At 41.8% G+C, this 25066-nt stretch overlaps 1 protein-coding gene across 2 annotated transcripts in view; it reads right to left on the bottom strand.

The window, feature by feature from the left end:
• The window catches only part of LOC135205797 (uncharacterized), a gene marked incomplete at its 3' end in the record, with an annotated part of 48202 nt that overhangs the window by 8561 nt on the left and 14575 nt on the right, over nucleotides 1-25066 (bottom strand). The window contains 4 exon segments of one of the 2 annotated variants that reach the window (XM_064236951.1): nucleotides 14429-14552; nucleotides 14768-14884; nucleotides 15178-15294; nucleotides 24415-24990. In XM_064236951.1, the coding sequence (XP_064093021.1) occupies nucleotides 14429-14552; nucleotides 14768-14884; nucleotides 15178-15294; nucleotides 24415-24990 (934 nt within the window). 2 annotated transcript variants of the gene reach the window in all.

The raw sequence follows: 25066 nt of genomic DNA, 5'->3' as shown, positions 1-25066 counted from the left end.
TCGTGGGAGAGGATCGGGAGGTCCCTTTAATAGGGGAAAAACACTTCAGAGGAGGCCGAGGAGGTTACCAGATCCAATGAAGAACTTCAGGTAGGAGGGAGGCTGTTTCACTTTCGCCACCGGTGGAACTTCAGCAAGTGGGCTCAGAGCATTGTGTCAAAAGGCCTGGGTTGGAGCTGGTTGACGAACCCACCTCCATCCAGGCCTTTCCGTCAACTCCTTCCAAAGAAACTGACGGAGTATGCGGGAGGATCTCCTTCAGAAAGGAGCTATAGCGAGAGTCAAAAGATTAAAATTTCAAGGTCGCTTGTTCAGCGCTGCCAAAGAAAGGCTCACAAAAAAGAAGAGTAATCTTAGACTTGTCCCGCTTAAACTTAGCCATTCGCTGCGACAAGTTCAAGATGCTCACGATCTCGCAGGTGCGGACCTTACTTCCCGTGGGGCCGTCACCACCTCTATCGATCTTACAGACGCTTACTATCATATCCCTATTGCAAGACACTTCCGTCCCTATCTAGGCTTCAAGATAGGCGACCAGACATTCTCCTTCAAGGTAGTTCCTTTCGGCTCAACGTAGCACCCAGAGTGTTTACGAAGCTGGCGGAAGTAGTTGTTCAACAACTCAGATCGCAAGGGGTTATGGTAGTAGCGTATCTCGACGATTGGTTGATCTGGGCTTCAACAGTCGAGGAATGCAACAAAGCAACACTGAAAGTGATTCGTTCCTGGAATATCTAGGCTTCAAGATAAAACAGGACCAAATCAAGACTCACTCCAGAGTCAAACTTTCAGTGGCTAGGCATTCAATGGAATCTATCCTCCCATACTCTGTCGATTCCATCGTCCAAAAGGAAGGAAATAGCAAAGTCAGTCAAGCAATTTCTAAGTCACAAACTGGCTTCAAGAAGATCTCAGGAAAGGATCCTGGGTTCTCTCCAGTTTGCATCAGTGACGAACATCCTAATGAAAGCCAAACTGAAAGACCTAACCAGAATTTGGCGCTCACGGGCAAATATCAGGTCCAGGACAAATTGTCCTCAGTCCCTCTGATTCTAAAGAATCGACTTCGGCGTGGGCGAAAGTCAAGAACCTATCGGTGTCAGTGCCCCTTCTTCAGTTTCCTCCTCCAGGGATCACTATCCACACAGACGCGTCATTAAGCGGTTGGGGAGGATATTCCCAGTTCAAAAAGGTTCAGGGAACGTGGTCACCTCAGTTCCGTCATTCCATATAACGTACTGGAAGCGATGGCACTGTTCTTGACTCTAAAAAGGTTACGTCCGCCAAAGTACTCCCACATAAAGCTAGTCCTGGACAGCGCAGTGGGGGTAGTACATTGCATAAACAGAGGAGGCTCCAAGTCACGTCATCTAAAACCATGTCATGGTAGCCATATTCTCCCTGCGGACAAGTTCAGTTGGCATCTCTCCTCCACCCATATAGCTGGAGTGAGAAACGTCATAGCAGATGCCCTATCCCGATCAGTACCTCTAGAGTCGGAAATGGGTCACTGGACAACAGTTCGTTCCAATGGATTCTTCAGAGAGTTCCAGGTCTACAGGTAGATCTCTTCGCATCCCAAGCGAACCACAAACTCCCGTGTTATGTGGCCCCCAACCTGGACCCTCTGGCCTATGCCACGGACGCCCTGCCGCTCTAGATTGGAACAACTGGGAGAAGATTTATGTCTTTCCTCCGGTGAATCTTTCTCATGAAAGTGTTAAACAAACTCAGGACATTCAAGGGTCAAGTGGCTCTAGTAGCCCCAGACTGGCCGAAGAGCAATTGGTACCCTCTCATCCTGGAACTGGGTCTCCGCCCTCTTCGGATCCCCAATCCCAAGCTCTCCCAGTCAGTACAAACGAAGACTGTGTTCGCTTCCTCAGGGATTCTCAAAACCCTAACTTTATGGGTTTCATGAAGTTTGCAGCGAAAAGAGATGCGAATATTGACCCTCAGAATATTCTCTTCTTGGAATCAGATAAGAGAGATTCAACTTTGAGACAGTATGATGCTGCTGTCAAAAAGTTAGCAACCTTCCTGAAAGAATCAGATATTAAGATCATGACAATCAATTCAGCTATATCCTTTTTCAGATCCTTATTTGAAAAAGGACTTAGCAGCTAGCACAATTACGACAAACAAGTCAGCCTTGAAAAAGATTTTTCAATTTGGATTCAACATAGACTTGACAGATTCCTACTTCTCGTCTATTCCCAAGGCCTGTGCTAGACTTAGACCTTCTGTAAGGCCTACGTCAGTATCATGGTTCTTAAACGATGTTCTAAAGCTGGCTTCAGAAACCAATAATGACACATGCTCATTTATAATGCTGTTAAGTAAAAACCCTATTTTTATTAAGCTTAGCCTCAGGAGCTAGAATTTCAGAGCTGTCGGCTTTATCCAGAGATCGGGATCATATTCAGTTCCTTCCCACAGATGGAAGTGCTACTTTCAACCGGAACGTAGCTTTTTAGCTAAGAATGAAGATCCTTTGATGAGGTGGGAACCATGGAAGGTACTACCCCTTCCACAAGATTATATCTCTTTGCCCAGTTTCAACGTTACGAGCCTTTCTATCTAGGACCTCCTCATCCTCATCGGGTCCTCTCTTTAGGAGAGAAAAAGGTGGTACTTTATCTATTAAAGGCATACAGGCAACAAATCCTGTACTTCATTAAACAAGCCAATCCTGACTCTTTCCCAAAAGCACATGATGTCAGGGCAGTAGCCACCTCAATTAACTATTTCCAACATATGAACTTCGATGAGTTGAAAAAGTATACTGGATGGAAATCACCGACAGTGTTCAAACGTCATTACTTAAAGTCCTTGGGAAGCCCTAAAAATTGTCAGCAGTTGCAGCGGGTAACATAGTTTCCCCTGACTCTGACTAATCCTTAGTAGAAGATTCAGTCCTCCTTTCTACCTGCCTCACCCAACAGTTCGTCTATTCCTGCCTTGTTCATTTACGATCACCTTGTGTCTTAGCTGCTTTGATGATAATATAGTGGGTGTCCCTTATTTTTTGCTAGGGACACTCACATTTGTGATGATTACTGATCTCGTGGATGTCATCTCCTTATTTTTATGCTAGGAGATACATCTTATCATAATGGTTACGGGTTTTGTATATTAAGTCATATACATTCTTTTATATTTTATTATTGTTGAGTTTGTTTTATTCAACTTGTATATTAATTGCTTTACATTGTTTTGATACATAAGCTTTACACAGATACCATTGTTGTACATATATGATATTTCTCCTGTATATATGTATATTACCTTAAGTTAAGAAATATTATTAGCATTAAGTATAATTAAGTAATATTTCTATTTGTATCACTGTGTACATGTATCTTTATTAGCAATTATATTGTTTTATTTTTATTTTATCTTTTCTTTGAGACCCTTTATATTTTGTTGAATTACTTTACAATCTTGTCTATTTCTCTGGTACGATTTCGCGCAGCGACACAAGCTGAGCCCAGAAAAGGGATTTTGACGTAAGGAAAAATCTATTTCTGGGCGATGGCTCGTGTCGGCCAGGAAATCCCGGCCCTACCCATCCCATCGCCAAGATTGTCTGCTAACTTCAGGATGGCCACCAGAGGCGCAGCAGTCGGCAGCATGGGATGGAGTAGTAGTAGTAGGTGCTGCCCACTCTTTGGGTCGGCTCCCCTCTTGGGGGATTTTGTAGTGGGAGGATTCTATTGGCATTTGGCTCGTGGTAGTGGTCTCACTCGCCATAGTGTTCATACCGACACTCTCTGGGAGGGTGAGCGAGTCAGTTATACTGACCTTTTTCTTTATTTATTTATTCTCTGGTATGTGTTAGTACATTTACCCTAGAAATAATAGATTAAAGGATATTTCGCTGGCGACACGAGCCAATCGCCCAGAAATAGATTTTTCCTTACGTCAAAATCCCTTTATTGTGCAACAAATTGGAAGTCTCTAGCGCAATATTTCTATTTATGGTGAATTTATGAAAAAGAAATAATAATTTTCCTTACCTCCGTGCGGTAACTTCCGAAAAAAATCAGAAATTGTTTTGTCCGATTGTCGTAATGTTTGCACCATTTTAAATTAGCAGTTACATAAAAGTATTATGTATGAAAATGTGCGCAATTTCCTGTAAATACAACAAAAAACAACCTATGGTTGTAGCTTTTATCAGTTTTGAAATATTTTCATATAAATAACGATAAATAGAAAAAATTCGTCCTTCGGTCAACTTTAACTCGACCGAAATGGTCGAAAAATGATATTTTCATGATAAAATAAAGTTTCACATATACTTACCGAACAGTTACATAGCCTTATAGCTTCTTACCTACGGCAGTCGAAATTCAAATTGTTGGCGCCAGCGGCGTTGCTATCTTAAGTATAGGTGATACAAGACTCGCCCACATCCGGGAACCCTGGGTACTGCTAGCCTTCTACCGTCAATTTTCGTTTAGCCGCCACGTCCATCTGTGGGGAGGTGGGTGGGCTTTGATTATGTAACTGTTCGGTAAGTATGTATATGTGAAACTTTATTTTATCATGAAAATATCATTTTCACATAAGTGACTTACCGAACAGTTACATAGCTGAATCCAAACTACCCGGAAGGAGGGTAGATGGACTACATAAAAATGACAGTAAGACCACATTAAACAGCAAATGTTGCAGTACCCTACCTTGTGAGAGAGCAGCTGCAGTAGAATACTGCCTCTGGTTGGCGCTCTCATCACTCGTAGGAGACGTAGGCAAGTATAGGCCCCCCCAGGGTCGTTCCTACTTAGTGGGATTTTGTAACCATGGACAAGACCGTTGGTTGACAAAATATTAAAAAACAGATAATGCCCTTGCCCTGGGCTTCAAAAACCAGATAAAAAAAACAACAGACCATCACCTATACCAAAAATAATGACATACTCAAAAGTAATAAATAAGATCTGGAGGTTCTCCAAAGTACTATGAGCCTCCAGTCTGCCCACGACTCAACAACCTATAACAAGGCGAGGAGACAGTAGAGGATAGAAAGTTCCCCTATGTTTCCTTTCCCAACACCATGCCCGCTACCGACAAAGGACCCAATTTACAACAACTATCATAGGAGGTAGCCTCTACATTCTTCAGGTAAAATGAGGCGAACACAGATCTCGATCTCCAAAACGTAGATTGAAGAATCGAGGAAAGCGACATATTGTGCTTGAAGCTTAAGGATGTCGCCACTGCAACGTATTTCATGTCTTTTCACCTTAAGCACATTTAGAGTCTGATCTTGGACTTGAGAGTGTGACTCCAGTATCAGACTTCTCAAAAAGAACGAAATAGCGTTCTTGGAGAGGGGTTTTGCAGAATTCTTTAACACCGAACACCAAAGTCGGTCGGAATTACCTCTAACGGATTGTGTCCTTGACAGGTAACATTTCAGAGCTCTGACAGGACTATAAATAAATTACTTCGTCCATCGGACCCACTATATTAGATAATCCCTTAAGTACAAAAGATTTAGGCCATGGGTTAGAGGGAGATTCGTTCTTTGCTAAAAAATTCGTTAACAAAAGAACAAAACCGCATTACGATTTTTGAACCCCACCTCTTTGTGGATGGCTTTGTAACTCACTCACTCTTCCTGCTGTAGCCAAAGCGAAGAGAAAAAGTGCCTTCCTCGTTACATCTCTCAAAGACGCTTCACGAAGTGGCTCGAATCGTGAAGACATCAGAAAAGTTAAAACTACGTCCAAGTTCCAGTCCACACTATCCTTCTTGGATACTTTTACTGTATTAAAAGATTTAATTAAATCTCCAATATCCTGGTTAGAGGAGATGTCAAGCCCTCTATGCTTAAAACACTGAGGACAGCATAGCTCTGTACCCTTTAACTGTCGATACCGACAAGTTCTTAACTTCTTTAAGATACAGCAAAAAAATCAGCTATTTCTGTCACAGAGGTTTTAGAAGACGAGAAATTATGTCTTCTGCACCACGTCCTAAAGACTCCCCACTTCGATTGGTAAAGCTTGGCAGAAGAGCTTCTTCGACAGTTAGCAATAGCCTCTGCCGCTCTACGAGAAAACCCCTTAGCTCTGACGAGTTTCCGGACAGTCTGAACCCTGTCAGTGACAGAGCGGACAAATTCTGATGATACCTGTCGAAGTGGGGCTGTTTGAGTAGCCGAGGATACTGAGGAAGAAGTCTGGGATGGTCTATAACCAACTTGAGAAGGTCTGGAAACCACTCTTTCCTGGGCCAGAATGGTGCTACCAACGTCATTGACACATTTTGATGTGAGAGGAACTTGTTCAACACCTCTCTGATCATTCCAAATGGGGGAAAAGGCGTAAACGTCTAGACTCCAATCCTTGAAGCATTGCGTCGGTCTTCCAAGCAAGAGGATCTGGAACTGGGGAACAAAAGATCGGAAGTCGATTGTTCCTCGACGTGGCAAACAGATCCACTGAAGGTCTTCCCCAAAGTTTCCACAGTTCCTGACAAATTTTGTCTTGCAATGTCCACTCCGTGGGAAGAACTTGGTTTACTCGACTGAGTTCGTCCGCCAGTACATTTAACTTCCCCTGTACAAACCTCGGAACGAGGGAAATATCCTGATCTTGAGACCAGAGAAGGAGATCTTCTGCGACTTTGTTGAGGGAGAATGAATGGGTTCCCCCCTGATTCCTGATATAAGATAGAAGCGGGCTGGTGTTGTCAGAGTATACTGCCACTCTCTTTCCCACGACCAAAGGAGCGAATGCTTGCAGACCGAACCAAATCGCCTTCAACTCCTTCATGTTGATGTGATTCAACCTCTCTTTCTCTGACCATAATCCTGAGATCTTTTTGGTCCCTAGGAGAGCTCCCCAACCTCTGTCCGATGCGTCGGAGTATAATTCTACGTTCTGGGTTCCTTAACGTCAGGGACAGACCCTCTTGCAATCTTTCCCTCGACATCCACCATCTCAAGTCGTTCTTGATCTCTTCCGACACTGGGAACGAATACGTGTCTGGTTGAGACTTCCGACACCAACTCGCTTGAGATAAAACTGAAGAGATCTCATGTGAAGACGACCCAACTTTACAAACGTCTCTACTGATGATAACGTCCCTAGAAGACTCATCCATTCCAAGGCGGAGGAGGACTGACGGTTCAGGAATTGGCTCACTTTTTTGAGGCAAGATTCTATTCTTTTCGGGGACAGAAAAACCGAAAAGTCTGAGAGTCCAGAATCCATCCCCCCAAATAGGGGATCTTCTGGGACGGCACTAATTGAGACTTCTCCAGGTTGATGAGAATTCCCAATTGACCTCGCTAATGACAGTGTCTTCCGTAAATCCTTCACGCACTGTGTCCTCGAACCCGATCTGAGAAGCCAGTCGTCCAGGTAAAATGCTGCATTTATGCCCAACATATGCAGCCATTTCCCCAATGGAGCAAGAACACGAGTAAATACTTGAGGGGCCGTCGAAAGGCCGAAACAAATGGCTCTGAATTGATACGTCCTCCCTTCGAACACAAATCTCAGGAACTTCTTTGAACTCTGGTGAATCGGGACCATGAAATGTAGGCGTCCTTTATGTCCAGGGACACCCTCAATTCGCCTGGCTGGGAACGAAGTTTGCCGACATCACAGAATGATTTGTTTCCATATTGAACTTTGTCTTCAGCACAAAAAGGTTCAATGCGCTTACATCTAGCACTGGCCTCCAACCTCCCGAGGCTTTGGGAACTACAAAGAGTCTGTTGTAGAATCCCTGAGAACTGTCGAGGACTTCCTCTATTGCTCCCTTCTTGATGAGTGCATTGACCTCTGCTGCTAAAGCCAAAGCTCTCTCTGATCCTGGAGAATATGCTGTTAAGCTGATTGGTGTATCGGAGAGAGGAGGATCTAACACAAAAGGAATCGAGTATCCCTCTCGAAGAACTTGAACTACCCATTGCTCTGCACCTCTTCGACTCCATTCTTCCCAAAAAAGATGGAGTCTTGCCCCTACTTGCACGTGAAGGAATGGCTTCTCACTTGTCCGAAGGTTTGGGGGGAGGTTTCTTTGAGGACTTGTACTGTGGACGCAAATTAGTCCTGGGTCGTTGCCACTTAGGTTTATTCCCTCGAAAGGGATGCTTCTGAAGAGGAGAAGACTTAGCTCCTGTCGGAGTAGGCTCTTTCGGACGTCTGGAAGACTGAAGAAGGAGATCATTAGTAGATTTCTTTTCTAAATCCGATAGAATTTGTTGAATGGTTTTTTTCAGGGAAAAGATGAGATTTAAGGAGAGGAGCAAACATGAGAGCTGACTTCTGGTTATTAGTGACTCCTTTAGACACGAAAGAACACCACCTTTCTCTCTTCTTCATCACTCCCATTGTGAAAAGGGCTGCTAATTCTCTCCTGAACCATCTCTAACAGGCCTTATACGCACAGGACAGAACTCCTAACCAGTCTGTGGCAAAATCTTCTTCTAAAGACTGACAGTCTTCAATCTTGCGAGCTAAAGAGGCAATAGTCCAGTCCAAAAAACTAAATACCTCAAATACTTTAAAAATATTCTTCACCAAATGGTCCAGCTCTGAAGAAGAAAACAAAATTTTAGCTGACGAAAAAGCTGCTCTTCGGTGTGAGTCCACTAAACCGGAGAAGTCTCCCTGGGCAGGAGGCAGACACTCCCAAAGAAGGAACTTCTCCAGTTGCGTAGAAGCGATACGCTTTACTCTGAAGCTTAGAAGGTGGGAAAGCAAACGAAGCCTTACTGTTTCCCTCTTCTTAGAAAGCCCACTCGTTGGACTCTTGAGGGCCTGCTTCGAGGACTGAGAAGAACAGTTTAGGTAGACACGAATACCTGTCTTCCTATCTTTAACGAACATTGAAGGCGGTGAAGACGGAGAAGCAGGTTCAAAGTAATCTGGATAAGTGGACAGGAAAAATTTAAGAAGACTCGAATAAGCCGACGAATCCTTGTCATCTTGATCCAAAGCTTCCTCTTCAGACTGCACGGAAGCAGAGTCGAAATCAGGCTTATGTTCTACCCCGGTGGAGGATTTCAACAAACTCATAAGATCCTGGAAATGCTTCTTAAATGGAGCTAAGGTAGAATCGTCTAACACTGTAGAAGTCGATGGTCTTTCAGTCGAAGAACGATTCTTTCTAACAGGTGAAGTCTCCGCACCACGAGTCGACACAGGCGAACAACCAGTCGTTTTTCCTATCGACTCACGGCGAGGGGAGTCGAACAAAGACGAGCGAATACGCTTCTCTGGACAGTAATACGGAGTCGAACGAGGCGACCGAGCCGAAACTGCGACCGAGACTCGCTTGGGAGAGTCGAGCGATCGTGAATTATCACGAAGTTTAGTCCGAGAGTCATTGCTTTTAGCCGAAAAATGCGACTGCGGAGGAGATTCACTAAATATCACATCCGGAGCAAAACTACACGAAGGTTGAGGACTCCAATGCCTCTTAGACTTCTGAACAGGAGTCGGTGACGAATCACCCGCAAGAATCGAATGTCTTTTTAACGGTCGAGACACCAAATCACTTAGCCTTTTGCGCACTGGCGATTGCACTTCCGAATCAGAAGACAGACGAGAATCACAAACACTAACACCTTTCCACATCTTTTTGGACGACACCCGCGAGTCGTCGGAGTCGACGGCTGACCGTGGGCAAACTCCCCCAGACTCCTTCCGACCTCCGGTATGTCTTCTCCCGGTTGCGGGGGGGGGGAGCGGGACAGTGACCTTCGTCTGGGAGTCGAGGGGGAACGGACAACCGCCTCCTCAGGCGCAACATTAACACTTTGCACTGCACTAGATTTCACTGTACTATCTACGAAAGCTTTAAAAGACATTCCTAACTTCATAACTGATTCAGCTAACACTTCGAACTTTTTATCCATCTTAGACTCAAGCAAGGCAATGGTGTTGGGTTCGGAAACATGGGCAACTTGAACAGGGGTAATCAAAGGAGAAGTAGGAGGGACTATTAATGGAGAAATATTCTCTAATAAAGGAGAGGCAAGAGAAGACTTATTTGTCTCCGAAGGAACAGGAGTAGTTTCTAACCTATTCTTACTACTAGCCCTAAGAGCTGCCTTCCTCTTCCTATCTTTCTCCATTTTCTCAGCATGCGATCTAACCGCCTTCCATCCCTGTTCATCCAATTCTTTATATTCATCACATGTCACATCCATACCATTACAATTTTGTCCTCTGCATTTAGTGCACTTAGAGTGCGGATCGTGACATAACTTAGCTAATCTTGTTTTGCAGCCAGCGCTGCAAAACCTTACAGCAGATGAACTAGAATCTGACATAATTAGCAATAATGACGAAAAACTGAATAGAGATAGCTAACTGGCAAGAAAAAACCAAAAACTTGTACATCACGAAACCAAAACCAAAATCCAAAATGGCGACGCAGGAGACTGCAGCGAAAATCTCACAGGTGTTACCCCGTGAGCGGCAGAAACGAAAATTGACGGTAGAAGGCTAGCAGTACCCAGGGTTCCCGGATGTGGGCGGGTCTTGTATCACCTATACTTAAGATAGCAACGCCGCTGGCGCCAACAATTTGAATTTCGACTGCCGTAGGTAAGAAGCTATAAGGCTATGTAACTGTTCGGTAAGTCACTTATGTGAAACTGCAATTGTAAGCTACAACACTTACAGTCTAGTAATATTCAATCAATTACCTTCATTTTGCAACAAACGGGAAGTCTCTAGCACAATATTTCGATTTATGGTGAATTTTTGAAAACAGCTTTTTTTTACGTCTGCACGTTACAAATTCATGCATCACTTTGTGATAATTTTCTCTGTGTTGCCTTGATTGTTTTACAATGTGTTATATACCAAAATGATTGCAATTTAGTGTGGATTACAACAGAAAAAAATTAACTCATTAGCTTTAACCGTTTTGCTCACAGTGCGATTTGAATACAATTATATATGAAATTTTGTTTTTGTGCTATCATATATCTCATTATTTATATATAATGATATTTTTTTTTCATTTCTGATGGTTGCATACTAAACTTCATGCAATGAAAAAAAAGGAGCCAAAAATGAACCCTTAATCTTAAAAACTAAGCGTACTGTGATAAAAAAAAAAAAAAAAAAAAAAAAAAAAAAAATCCGATTTGGCGCTCACTCCCAGACCCCGCCGGCATACAGGAGACGATTTTTATTATACCCCTTCGGCGTTAAAGGGTTAAAGCCATGGCAAAGTTCATGGAAAATAAGAGGGGAGGAGGGAGAGATCTGATTTAGTAATTACTTGGTGAATAAAATTTATTTTAATCATAAAAATGGCATTTTTTTTAACAAAGAACTTACTAAATGATTACTTAGCTGAATCCGACATTGCAAGGTGGGAGGGGTAAATGGACTATTCTAATTCAACACATTATGTCAACAATTTGAACTAAAAAAAGGTGGCTAACACTGAAACAGTGCTTGTTGCTTCCTTGCCTGGTAAGAGAGCTACAGCTGACAATTACTGCCTCTGGTTAGTGCTCATCTTAACCTTGTAGTGGTGCAGCGGCGTGCCAAGAGTCGCCTCTACATCGGTGGGAGTCTTGTTGTTATTTTCCAGTTATATAACCGTATTTTGGTAGTGTTACACAGTCAACTGAAAGCGTATTTCATAGCCTTCGAGCAGGTCGAATCTCGTTTGTTTATTTGTTATTTTATTTAAATTCAGATTATCATCAAGCTGGCTACTTGCCGTCAACAGGAATAGTTTGTCTTAAAAGAAATTATCAGATGTTAAGTCATATTTTTAAGGAAAAAACTTTTACCTTTATGATTTTCTACCAGGCTTAGGCTACATGCAAGTCACCGGTTAATAACTGCCATAAAAGTAGTTCTTGGATGTAGAGCCATTCAATTAGGCCAAATTCTTTGCATTCATGGATTGTTCATCAGGTATAGGCTATTCACAAGCCGTTAGTAAATAACTACTTTAATGTAATTATTGAATTTTAAAAACACCATCGCTTCAGGCCAAGACTCTACTTACCAACAGGAGCTACATGCAAGTCGTTGGTTAATAATTGCCTTAAATAAAATCTTTATGTTACATCATTCCTTTAGGCCATACATAGCTAAATAAAAGAAAATAAGCTCATTGTAAAAAGCAAATCAAAACGGGCAACAGCTTGAGAAAACTAAAGTTAGTTCAGTAATACCCCAAACTTATGCGAGGTTAGGTTTCAGACACCCTCGCGCAAGGGGAAGTTTCGCGCAAGTTTGGGTCTCTAAAAATGTTTGCTTCTAGAGTTTGAACACTAAATATAACCCTAATTATGCTCCTTCAGTATTAAGCTAACTTTTAAATAAAACTAAAGTTACTGTAATTTGATTTAAAAGTTAGTTTGACAATACCCTAACACAATATTCTTAAAAAAAATAAAATTCTTGGTGTAAAATTAGTTATGGTAACTACTACGTACGTCCGTATACATTTTTGTACGTATACTAACATTTCCCTTAATTCATGGGATACCATTTTCTTTTTCCCTCAGAGTAAGAGACATTTTTTTTGTGTCACTAGGAAAAATTCATGTGTCATAAAATAAAGAGTAAAGAAACATGTATGTATATATAGGTAACATTTGCAGAGGGTGAAAGTTCCCCGTTGGCCGAGTCGACGTCGTGCTCAGCTACCAATTCGGTGGACCGAAGTTCGATTCTCGGCTCTGCCAACGTGGAACCAGAGGAATTTATTTCTGGTGATAGAAATTCATTCCTCGATGTAATGTGGTTCGGATCCCACAATAAGCTGTAGGTCCCGTTCCTAGGTAACCAATTGTTTCCTAGCCACGTAAAAATACCTACTCCTTTGGGCCAGCCTAGGAAAGCTGTCAATCAGCTCAGTGGTCTTGTAAAACTAAGATATAGTTAACATTTTGCAGAGGGTGAAATAGTATACACAAAATTTCCATGACTATGTTACACTTACAAGCATGAAAACTTACACTAATTGTAGAAATTAAACAGTTTCTGAAGGGATATCATCCTTGAAAATTGCAGTAACTTTGTGAATGGGTATCGCATCTTGTAAAAGTATATTCATTAACTGTAGGTACTGTAATTATACCTATGCATCAGATTTATGCATGTGCAAAATAAAAATACTTAATTTCTAGTAAGGATTTTACAAATAAAAGCTTTAAAACTTATAAATTTACATAGTAAATTAAACAAACGTATTTGCAGGGTTTTGCAGTGTTTCTGGAGGATTCACAAATGCCTGCACTATATTGAAAAACTTGTGTATGAAAATTAGTTAGGTTCCAATGAAAAGTTCGTGGTATATTGTGAATTCGTGCAAATCGAATTGCATAAGTTCGGGCTATTACTGTATGTCACCGACTTCAGCAAGAACAACTAATGAATCATGAACGCACAGAACGATTGTTGTCAGTTGCATGGAATAAATAATGACGACGCCAAACAGCTACTGTCCCTCCCCCGGCCCCTCTTGGCAACAGCCGCGTTACCACGAATATTAACTTTAGGATGCTGTGCAAGCATAATTGTTAGCTAAGTAATTACAGGCATTCTCCGGTTATTGGTGTGGTGTTCTATTCTCGGTATTAACTGAAACTCTGCAATTTATGGTGTTTATGTCACCAAGTTTCGTTTAATGGCGCCTCTTCTACGTATTATCAGCACCATTAACTAAAACTCGGCTTGTTATGGCATCATAAATTGCAGATTTTACGGAGCTAGACAAGCCCTGTAAAACCGGATCGCCATTAACCGAGGACTGCCTGTACTTGGTACTTGGAAAGTTACTTGTATAAAATATCTGGATATATATTAGATAGATTACTTGTTCCACTGTATACTACATGGAATATAGAAATAATCATATTTTTTCGTTTTTCAAGACTTACTGCCTTTAGTTTTCCGAAAGTCTCAGCTATGGGTTACTGATGAAAAATTAGCCGAGTATCTGCATTAGAAATATTCATAGACAAGGGCACTCATTTCTTTGCCGGTTAAATGTGTGAACTGACTGACTGTCAAAGTGTTCAGCTATGGAATACAATTGTTTTTGCCAAGGGTTTTGAATGTGTAACAAATTTTAGGAAAAACTGAGTTTCAAGATGATTTTAGCAAAATTATTAAAGAAATTTAACATTTTCCATACGATTCTTAGCTCTAAGACCAACCCTGATTATATTTCCTTCAATGTAGCCTGAGTATGCTGGGTTATTTCAAGCGCCCAGCGCTCACACAAAATTACATGCAAAACACTTCCCCTTGGGAACACAGTATACTAATAGAATATAAAATTTAGACCAAAAGCCAAGCGCTGGGACCTATGAGGTCATTCAGCGCTGGAAGGGAAAGTGACAGTAAGATGGCATAAAACCACCTTCAAAATACGGATCCCACGAAAAAATAAATAAAAGAAAAAAAATAGTCACCTGTAATTATAAAGCAGGGGATTACGTCTTCGGTCTTCAGCAGAATGATAGTCATGACATAACTGATGGGAAGCACAACTTTCCTTGGTACATAACTTTGTCTTAAAGCTGTACACATTAACACCTAAAATAATAATGTAAGCATTATTCTTTTATGCAACTGAAAGCATCACAACCTCCTAGACAACTTAGTTTTTAAATACTACAAAAATTTCCAGACTTCTCAACTAATACATGGTTTCACAGAATCTAATCCTCCTGGCAAGTTGTTATATCTACATGTACACTTATCGGAAAAAATGTTGAATATTAAGAATAATCAGATATGACAAGACTAACCTGATTCAGCAATTGTTTTGGCAACTGACACCATGATGTTTTCATAGTCCCCAAGTACAAGAAGAGCGTGGTTGCGAATTTTCATTTCTTCATCCAACTTCAACACTGGTTCCTTACCTGGAAAAATGCAATTTATTCAAGCCCTAACTGCTCTCCATTGAATCTGCTTGACCATCAAAACAAGATGAAAAATCAAAACCAAAATAAACACACTTTAAACATAAAACATTTGCTTTAAAGGCAAACTCCTAGAGAAGGATAGTTTGAATAAATTGGAGTATATGCTATATATTTACCAAGTAAAATGAAACCCACTAAAATCTCATTCCCTCTTTGTTAGTCAATATAACAGCACATTAGATACAGCACTGCCGTATACAATCATCCAGGTACAAAAAGTGAAGTCTTACCTGATGTGTTACACATCATCTTTACATTTAGTATTTTATCCAAAAGCCTTAGTCCTTTCAACTGACCCTCAGCTAGCAATGCAGATTTGTATGTTGGAAACTGGTAGACTTTGGCACCTAGAGGCAATTGGAAATAATTCAATAAGAACTTATTCCAGCTTAAACACAAAAATGACAAATTAACCAATTTGTATTTTTCATAACTAACAAACCTGAAGTCTTAACATTAGGATAATACTAGTGCCAAGCTGGAAACTGGTAGAATTAATAATAAACTTGTGAGATCCATGGACTATTGGCACCTATACCAGGTCACAGGGTATGTAGTACCCAGAATGCCCTTGGCGTCCTGTGACCCAACAGTTACTCTTCCAACCCAGTTTAGACTGCTAGAGGGGTGGTTAGAGGTGGGCCTTTATCTGTTAAGACCTCAGGTTTGTTAGTTATGAAAAATACAAATTGGTTAAAAATTTGTCATTTGTTCACATACGAAACAAGCCTTCGGTCTTAACATTAGGATAGACTTACTTAGGGTGGGAGGTAAGTCTCCATAACTGAATGGGAGTTTGCCATTTTATCCATTTCCAAATAGTAGATGTATTCTAAGACAATGGACTATTAACCCTTGAACCAAAGATATATGAGAATCTATTGGTTTCCTTTTCTGTGTGTTCCTACGATGCCATGGTTTATTACATGGGGAAGATGGAGAACAATCCATTCTCATAAACCACTCCTGTCCCTTGGTCCCTTGTATCTGGATCTATTATCACCTTTCTCTCTCCCTATTATTGAGAGGAGTGTGTTGCTACTGAAAATTATACTATACTCTAGATTATCTTTACAGTATGGCTGACCACCTCACCTGCATCTAGTTCGTTACAGCTCATGATGGTACTCTCCTTCATCCTGCCCGTAGGTAAAGGAGTATAAAGAAAGTAGTAAAGAAGAAAGACCAGTCATCTCATTCATTCTACTTTCATACCTTCATCTTAGACTAGACACAAACTGACACGCCAGGGGTACTAGATGAGCTATACCACCTGCTGGGCCGCCACCACTGAACCCAAGGAAAAAGTGTCCAACGATCTATGGGCAACACCTTTTAAATAAAAAGAAGTAAATGTTGTTTGGCGTTCCCAAATACCCGCTTTCAAAATTCTCTCTACAGACATATTCTTCTTGATTGCCAAGAAGTGCTCAAGCCCCTGATATCTTGAGCTCTAGCCCTCTCCAGGCTATTTGACCCCCTGTCTTCTGCCATGTATGCATTCCTGATCGTTTCTCGCAGCCAAAACGACATTGTGTTCCTAGACACTTCCTTTTTGTTGCGTCCAGTACTTAAAACCAGCCTCCGGCACCCTGGCCTGAGATGCCTCGTTCTCCTTAAGTACGCTCTTATTATACTCTTGATGGGACACAGAAGCATTTCTTCCTTGTCATTGTCTACAAATTCTGCTAGAGAAGGTATTGAAAAGGAGTCGATTCTGCCATCTACTACTGATGGGTTTTGAGTTTTGGTTACGAATTCTGGGACAAACTTGAATACCATAGACTTCCAACCTCTTGAATGCTTCACCACATATGACAGACCATGCAGTTCCCCCACCCTTTGGTTGAGGCTAGGGCCAATAAGAAGACTGTCTTCAGGGTCAAGCTCCTATCTGTGGACTGTCTCAATGGCTAGTAGGGGGGTTTTGTAAGACTACTCAGTACCATGGTCAAATCCCAATCTGGGGCTTTTAGTTCCTTCGGAGAACCAGACTGCTCAAAACTCTTCATTAACATAACCAACTCCCATGAAGAAGAAATGTCCACACCTTCCATGCGTAGGACCGAGGCTAGAGCAGCCCTGTACCCCTTTACAGCAGATACAGATATGCCTTTCTGTCCTGAGATATATCAGAAAATCTGCTAATTGTTGAATAGTGGTTCTGAGTGGAGACCAAGTTCCCTCTACGACACCAATCACAGTATGCTGACAATTTTCCTTAGTAGACTGCTGCAGATGACCCTCTGATATTTTCTGCCATCTGTGTTGCTGCTTTCTGAGAAAAACCTCTCGCTCGCAGGAGATACTTGACAGTCTCCATCCATGTATTGAAAGGGACTTCACTGACTGGTGGTACCTCTCCACATGCGGCTGACATAGTATGTTGTTCCACGGAGGTAACTCTCTCGGCATGTCTATTAGGAGTTCCAACAGATCCGGAAAGCCTAAAGGCACTACCAGAGTCATTTTGAGGTTCTGAGACCGCATTACCTTGTTCAGAACCTGACGGATTAAACAAAATGGATGAAATGCGTACACGTCCAGATTGTCCCATGGGTGTTGCAACGCCTCTTCTGCTACTGCCCCTACGTCTGGGACTACTGAACAATACACTTCCAACTTTTTGTTGTACCCGGTTGAGAATAGGTCTATGATCGGCCTTTCCCACAATATGACCATTCTGTCCACTACCTCCTGATGCAAGGACCACTCCGTTCCCAGGATCTGATCCCTCCGGCTCAACTTGTCGGCCACTATGTTACTTTTTCCTGGAATATATCTGGCCCTGATGTCTACTACGTTCTCTACAGCTCACTGATGAAGTTGAACTGTCATCATGTGCAACTGCCGAGATACCAGGCCTCCTTGCTTGTTTACATAAGCTATTACTGTGGTGTTGTCCGACATCAATACCACTGATTGCCCCTACACCCTCTCCTGGAATTCCTGCAGTGCCAGAAACGCTGCTTTTAATTCCAACACGTTAATATGGAGTTCTCTGTCCTCGCAACTCCATTTCACTGAAATCATCAGCTCCTCCATGTGTGTTCCCCAACCTTCGAGTGACGCATCTGAGAACAGCAAGAGGTCCAGAGAGGGTTGCTGAAGGGGAACTCCCACTGTCAGATTGTTGTCCTGCACCCACCACAGTAGGTCTTTCCTCACCTCTGTCGCCAAGGGAATTTACTTATATGGGTGATCTAGCGATGGCAACCAAAACTCCTTCATCCTCCATTGCACAGATCGAAGGTGTAGCCTCCCTTGTGGTACCAGCTTCTCCAAGGAAGTTAGAATTCCTAGTACTACTTGCCACTGTCTTGCTGGCTGTGTCTGCTTTTCCAGAAAGGCATTCACCACTTATTTGCATTTCTCTACCCTCTGGTCTGCTAGGAACACTTTGGCTTTTACTGTGTTTATAATCATACCCAGATACACCAGCCGTTGACTTGGATCCAACTGCGACTTCTGATTTATCACAATTCCTAGGCTGTGACAAAACTGCAGAAGGGTAAGCCTGTCCCAAAGCAATTTTTCTCTTGACTGCTATCACCAGCCAATCGTCTAGGTATCTTATTAGCCTGATCCCCTGAGCATGCGCCCACATCTACATGAGAGTGAAAACCCTTGTAAAAACTTGCGGAGACGTTGTCAACCCAAAGCACAGGACTCTGAATTGGAAATCTTTCTCTGCAGGACTGAAGTGGAGAAATTTCCTGGAAGACTGATGGACTGGGATCTGAAAGTATGCGCGTCCTTCAAGTCTATTGCCAGCATAAAGTCCTTGACCATGACTGCTGCTAGAACCATCTTTGGGGTCTCCCTCCTGAATCTGGTTTTTCTTATAAACAGATTCAATGTTGACAGATCTATTATTGTCCTCCAATCCCCGTTGGCTTTGGGGATAAGGAAAATGCGGGTGTAAAACCCTTTGACGGAATCGATACTTGTTCCACAGCCACTTTGTCCATCATCCTCTTCACTTCCTCTAGCAGAATGAAAGCCTTGTGAGGTTCCTGAGCATAAGCCAGGTGCGGTAATGGTTGTTCCGTCAAGGGTGGGGTTACTTCGAACGGAATCAAATAACCGACTCTGAGAACATCCATCACCCACTGCTCTGCTCCATATTCCAGTGATTTGGCAGACAGGCCCCCACTGGTGTGGCTGAGTGATGAGAGGAGCCCATCCTATCATCTTGAACCTCTCCCCCTTCCCCTAATACCCCTTCCTCTGTTGGTTCTATTGTGAAAGGGCCGATGAGCTAACTTCTTTGGGGAAGAGGGTCTTCTTTCTCTATTAAACATGTTATGTCTCACTGGCTTCTTACGAGGTATTTGCTGATGCCTTAGCTCAATAGGATTAGCTAGAGTTCCAGGTGTTTTCATAACTGCCTGCTGTAGTGTCCATCCTTCTTCTATCTATAGCATCTTCCAGTATGCCGTCTGGCAACAGCAATTGAGATTCTAGGATATCCCCATTCCTCAATGCTAGCAGGGAATCCAAATCAACAGTGCAGCTTAATATAGCCAAAGCGGCATCTCTCCTCATCAACAGGATATCTGCCCAAACATTGGGACTTAAATTTGTCAAGTATGTAATTGCTTTGGAACCTGATTGTAGCAATCTAATAAACATTGACTCATCCACTACTTTTCTCTTTACTTCTGAGGATGCAATTTTTGCCACTGGTGTTGACCAAAGGTCTAACCAAGAAGCAGTCTGAAAAACATAAGAAGCTGTTGCTTCCAAAAGTAGCAGCCTCCTGACAAGTCATCGAAGGGCATTCCATCTTAACTTGATCCAAGGTTAATCCAGGTTTTAACCTAACCACATCTGGGTTAATTTGTCTAGATAGCAAAGGAACCATTGGAGTTGTATAATATTTCCTATGTTTCACCATTGGGGGGGGGAAATAAACTTAAATGATCTATTCGATCTTAAGGAATTATCCCTTCCAGCAATCCGTGCAGTTGCGTGTTGTAAAACTGACTCCGCATGACTTGAGCAAAGTAATTCATAAGACACCTTCAAATCCTTTTTCAGTCCAAACACCATGTCTATTCCTGGAGGAAGCATACTGGCGGGTGTCTCTTTGCTCCCCGAAAGGTTACTGAATTGACGAATCAAGTCAACCACCTCTGCATACAAAGCCAGAAACTCCTGGTTTTCTCCTTCCTCCAGTTCTATCGGATGGTGTTCAGCCGCAGGAGAAGCTAGCTCACTCCTATCCGCTGACAAACGTACGGGTGCGTCATGGCTGTCCGACCCTACGCCCGCGGCATCTTTGATCTCTGATGGCCGCCGACGGCTCTATCTCAAATAGTCAGTAGGAGAACGAGACAAGCTAACTCCTTCTCTGCTCACAGATCTAGAGCTAGAACCCCTGCTATATCTCCAAGATGAAGGCTCTCTCAAAACCAAGCTAATTTCCTCTCTATCTCCATTAATATCGTCTCCGACGACCGTCGGGGAATTCGGCCTTGATCTCTTATTGATCTGAACAACTCCATCAACCAGCGTATCAGAAGAGGTTACCAACTCTTTATTATTCGACCTTTTAATGGGAGCTCTCTCATCCTTTCTTCGTATCTTAAAAGGTCTTACAGGCGACACTGGTATCTGTTCCTTATTCCTTGTTGAATCCTTCCCAATCATCGTTGATTTTACCAACGGCAGTGTAGTCTCTCTTAAACTGTCGTCTCTTCTGACATCTCCATGGCGGCCACTATCTCAGCGACCATCGATGCTTTCGCTCATTCAGACGCCTGTAAATGACTTCATCCGTTAGCGTTAAGCTTACCAGCCACCGACTTCTTTACTTTGTTGCTGACCGGGATGTGACAGTCCTGGCTTGAAGATGAAGAAGAATTTAATCTTCTCCTCTTGGCCTTAGGATCAGTCACGAAGTCCCGTATCCTCCAACGCTTGACTGGTACACGCAGTGACGTCATCAAACTTTGCGATGACGCCGAGCTAGAGGAAGAAGACAAAGAAGACGACGATTCACGTCTTTTCATTTTGTCTTTCTTAACTATCTTCTCCTCAAGAGGTTGTAATTTCTTCATGACTGTGTGTACCAAAGAGTCAGAGAGTGTATTTGGCTCTGGAGGCAACGAAGTAGATAAAGAAGCAGTAGGCTCTGACGTCATCGCATCCACCATGTCAGTGTGTGACGCAGGTTGTGACGACACCACTCTTGTAGGGAGATACTGAGCGGCTGCTGCTGGCAGCCCTGTGTGTGCTGCAAAACTACTTCCAACGTTCTGCATCACTGGAAGCATTGATGTTGGTGTCGTTGCTGCAGCATTAACTCCCATAAAGTGCAGGCCAGGGGGAGGAGGAACATTCAACGTTGTCGGGCCCTGGTGGAAGCCTGACACCATATAATGAGACAGCAACCCCTCCAAGGTTAGTACGCCTGGTAGGTCCAACGTCGACCACGTTCCTTCCATTCTCTGCGCATCGGGAGCTGACACCTGGAACAAAGATGGCGATGCTCCCCCCTCTCCCTGCCGGGAATGACTGAGTGTAATTATGCATAAAATTACCCAAAACCCCTCCCTCCTGGCGTTTCCAATAACGAATCGCTAGAAGAAACTGAAGGAGTATGGGAAATATCAAAAGCATGTGACAAAACATATGGAGCAGTCTGGTGTATTGCCGATACAAAAGCCGACGACGCTTGGTCATCCAAAGATGGCGTCGTCTCCTTTTGTACTGGCCCTTCCCATAAAACTTCATCCACTGTTGCACCAACCAACCACGACAAACTTAATAAGGATTAGTAATAGTATATACGTTTTCTCTGCACCTACTACGTACACGGATGTGGATCTGTAGACAATGATGTTAAAAATCTTTGTCTCTTCTGAGAACCCGAAGAAATTTCCGTTAGCAAAGCAATTTTCTCCATCTCACAACGTACGCACACCTAACAGATCAAACCCACACTGACAACACCCAGAGAAAGAAAACGTAAAATGTAAAAAGGGAAAAATGAATAAAATCGGGCAAACTAAAACAGGCTTTAAAACAGATAGAAAGTAATCACGTCCTATCTTAAAGGCGGTAGGAGAGTAACTGTCGGGTCATGGGACGCCAAGGGCATTCTGGGTACTACATACCCCGTGACCTGGTATAGATGCCAATGCTACCTGGATCTCACAAGTTTATTATTAATTCTACCGGTTTCCAGCTTGGCGCTAGTATTATCCTAATGTTAAGACCGAAGGTTTGTTTTGTATATGAACAATGACAAATTTTCAGGGAAAAATAGACAAGAAATCACAATACAGGCAGTTCCCGATTAACGGTAGGGGTTCACTTATCAGCTGAGCACCAGTGCGTAATTGAAAATCCCATTAAGGGTATCGGCGGCCTGTAATTTTGATATTGGCTCAAATTCGTGAAAATGAGTTATCGTCATATTTCCACAGATCTAGGTCTGGGCCATTGCCTCGTTAAGATAATATTGATACAAAGCCTTTTAAATGGTTTAAAGGCCAATATAAAGGCCCCACCCAAGCAGAGAATTAAAGGTCTGGTTAGGGGTGGTTTTACTATTTCTATTTGCATTCATTCTTCAAGTATTTTTATTTCTTTTCAATGCATTTTGTTTCGTATGCTGTACAATATGTTTTCCTGATAGAGATGGCAACTCTTCCCATGACTGAGTAATGCGAGCCAGTTGTCCCGACAAAGAATTTTTATATTCACTTTACATAAACGTGTATTTGTTATTTTCAATCGATTGCAACACTTCCTCAAACTTTTGCACATCAATTGTGTATCAAATATATTACCAACATGCCAAAAAAAGAAGTTTAGTAAGAAAAGGGAAGCAAGCTCCGCAATAGCAAAACTTAGCTTGAAGCTAAAAGTAAAGACAGCTAATGCTGTGGCTTCTCATATGTTGCCACCAACCACATGTGCTGAGGAGATGCCTAGTACTTCCTATTACGAAGCTCCGAGTGAGATCTAATATTCCCTTGCACAAATATATCAAGATGATGACGATGATGATGGCACCTACAACTTTGTTTTGAAGTTATCTAATGATGAGGATGGGGAAGAGGAAGAGAATGGGCATTTTCAAGATGTAATTGCTGTCCCTGATGTAATAGATGATTTCGGTGTTTTATCAGGAGCCTTCAGATGAAAAAGAAGACCAGGAAACGAATGTCTGCTATGCTTTCAAGAAAGCAAAAGAAGCAAAGAACATCAAAAGGAGGATATGAAGGAGGGGCTCATTAGCCTCCTAGAAACCTGGCAGCGCAAGAGTAAAATGGCATTCTATGATAACCTCCCAAAAATAATATAAACTATATAAACTTTTTTTTAAGTGATAAATATTTTTTCTTAGAGGAAATAATATCTCTTATAAAAGAGAGGGGAACAGGTGTCATGTAGGCTTTTCCAAGAAACTTTATATGCTTCTAAAAGCAAAATAAATGGTTAGCAAAACACTGCGTTTTTCTCAAAACATACCTTTTCTACATACAAATTTTGAAAACTACCTTATTTATGAATGGATTTTAAATAATCTAAAAAGCAATTTAAATAACGATATTGAGAAAACACATAGGCAAATTTTGTTTTCTCAAAAAAAAATTTATTATTTAATTTTGTAACATTTTTTATTGCATTTAAAAAAAAATATTTTTTAAATAGCATAATCACACATAGATTTTTGAGTTTTCCATTTTATTTGACAAGAATTAAACTTTCTGCTAATACTTTTTTTCTAAATTAAATGATAAATACAAGAGGAGATGTACTTTAAAAAAAAAAAAATTTTAAAGAAAAATATGCTAAAAAAAAGTTTTCATCCAATTCACCAGAAATTTTGTTTCCATCTTCAGTCTAACTAGTGGTAACACCTGTGAAAGTTTGAGCACGGTCACTCAAAATCAATCCCGACCCCGCCGATACCCTTAACCAAATAAATTTACGATGCCGAAAGTGCCTATGATCTGCTTAACGGTGTCATTAACTGGTTAATAGCACTGTTAAACAGTTTATTGGCGCTGGTAAAATACTTACTGGCATAAAAATCTGGTTATCTTTGTCATTAGCCAAGCACCATGACACCAAATGCCATTAACCGGGGACTCCCTAATAAGTTAAGGAACAGAGACCCTCTATTATAGCCTGAACTTTAATATTTTCTCGATATCTTACTGGTAACAGCAATTTGGAAGCTTCAAAGCTTTACTAACATGCACTTTACACTTACTGTTCAAGTTAAAGAGAATTAACTTGCTGTGAGTATTATTCTTTTCAAAGAATCTAGTTACGTAGCCATCCACTTGTGTCACTAATAAGCTGGTAACAAATTAGAAGTGGCCAGTCCTACTTCGGGGATTTTAACCCTAGGTCAGTAAGGCTACGTAATACGTAATTTCTCAGACAAAGAACTATACATAGAACAGATTACTTTAGGTAAGAAAGAGAAAATAATAATTTACCTGAAGTCTCCTCAAATTTCCCTTTGTCCAACGCCCCACAGGCTTGGAGTAGGCGATCAACAATTTCCCAAGGAACCACATCAGAAAGATTTGAAACCTTGACAAAAGTTTCATCATTCATAGTTCCTTTACTGGAAAGTGAACTCTTTTTCTGTGGCTTGCGCGTATCTTTGCTCAATGTATGGAGTCCTTGACCACCTGCTCTGCTTGTGGAAGATGAGCAGGTCTCTCTTAAAGTGCCGGTGGCAGCAGCTTTTACTTTTTGGCAATCTTTCACATTTGTATCTGCTTTTCCTTTACCATATACTTTTCTTCCAGTACCCTTAGATACAATTTTGTCGTCGTCCGAATCTTCGAGGCTTGAAAGACTGACACTTGACAAACTGATTTCATCATCCTCTTTGTTGTCTGACCGACCTCCTTTGCTGGGGTTTGGTAATCCATCATTTTCTAGCCTTTCCTGAGTAGTGTACTGGATCAACATTTCATCCTTCAAACTCAAATTCACTTTGCATTTCATAGCTATCTTTTCCAGTTTATGGTACATTAGTCTGTCAGCCTGCGAGACATTCTCACCTGGAAATAAAACGTGTGTAGAGTTAAGGCAATTCTGTCAAAATGAACAGATAAACCAAGTAAAACCAGACATCTC

This window comes from Macrobrachium nipponense, chromosome 24, assembly GCF_015104395.2.
Source record: "Macrobrachium nipponense isolate FS-2020 chromosome 24, ASM1510439v2, whole genome shotgun sequence".
Taxonomy (NCBI): domain Eukaryota; kingdom Metazoa; phylum Arthropoda; class Malacostraca; order Decapoda; family Palaemonidae; genus Macrobrachium; species Macrobrachium nipponense.
The sequence above is the reverse complement of the archived record's forward strand: the minus strand, read 5'-3'. Positions and strand labels throughout refer to the sequence as shown.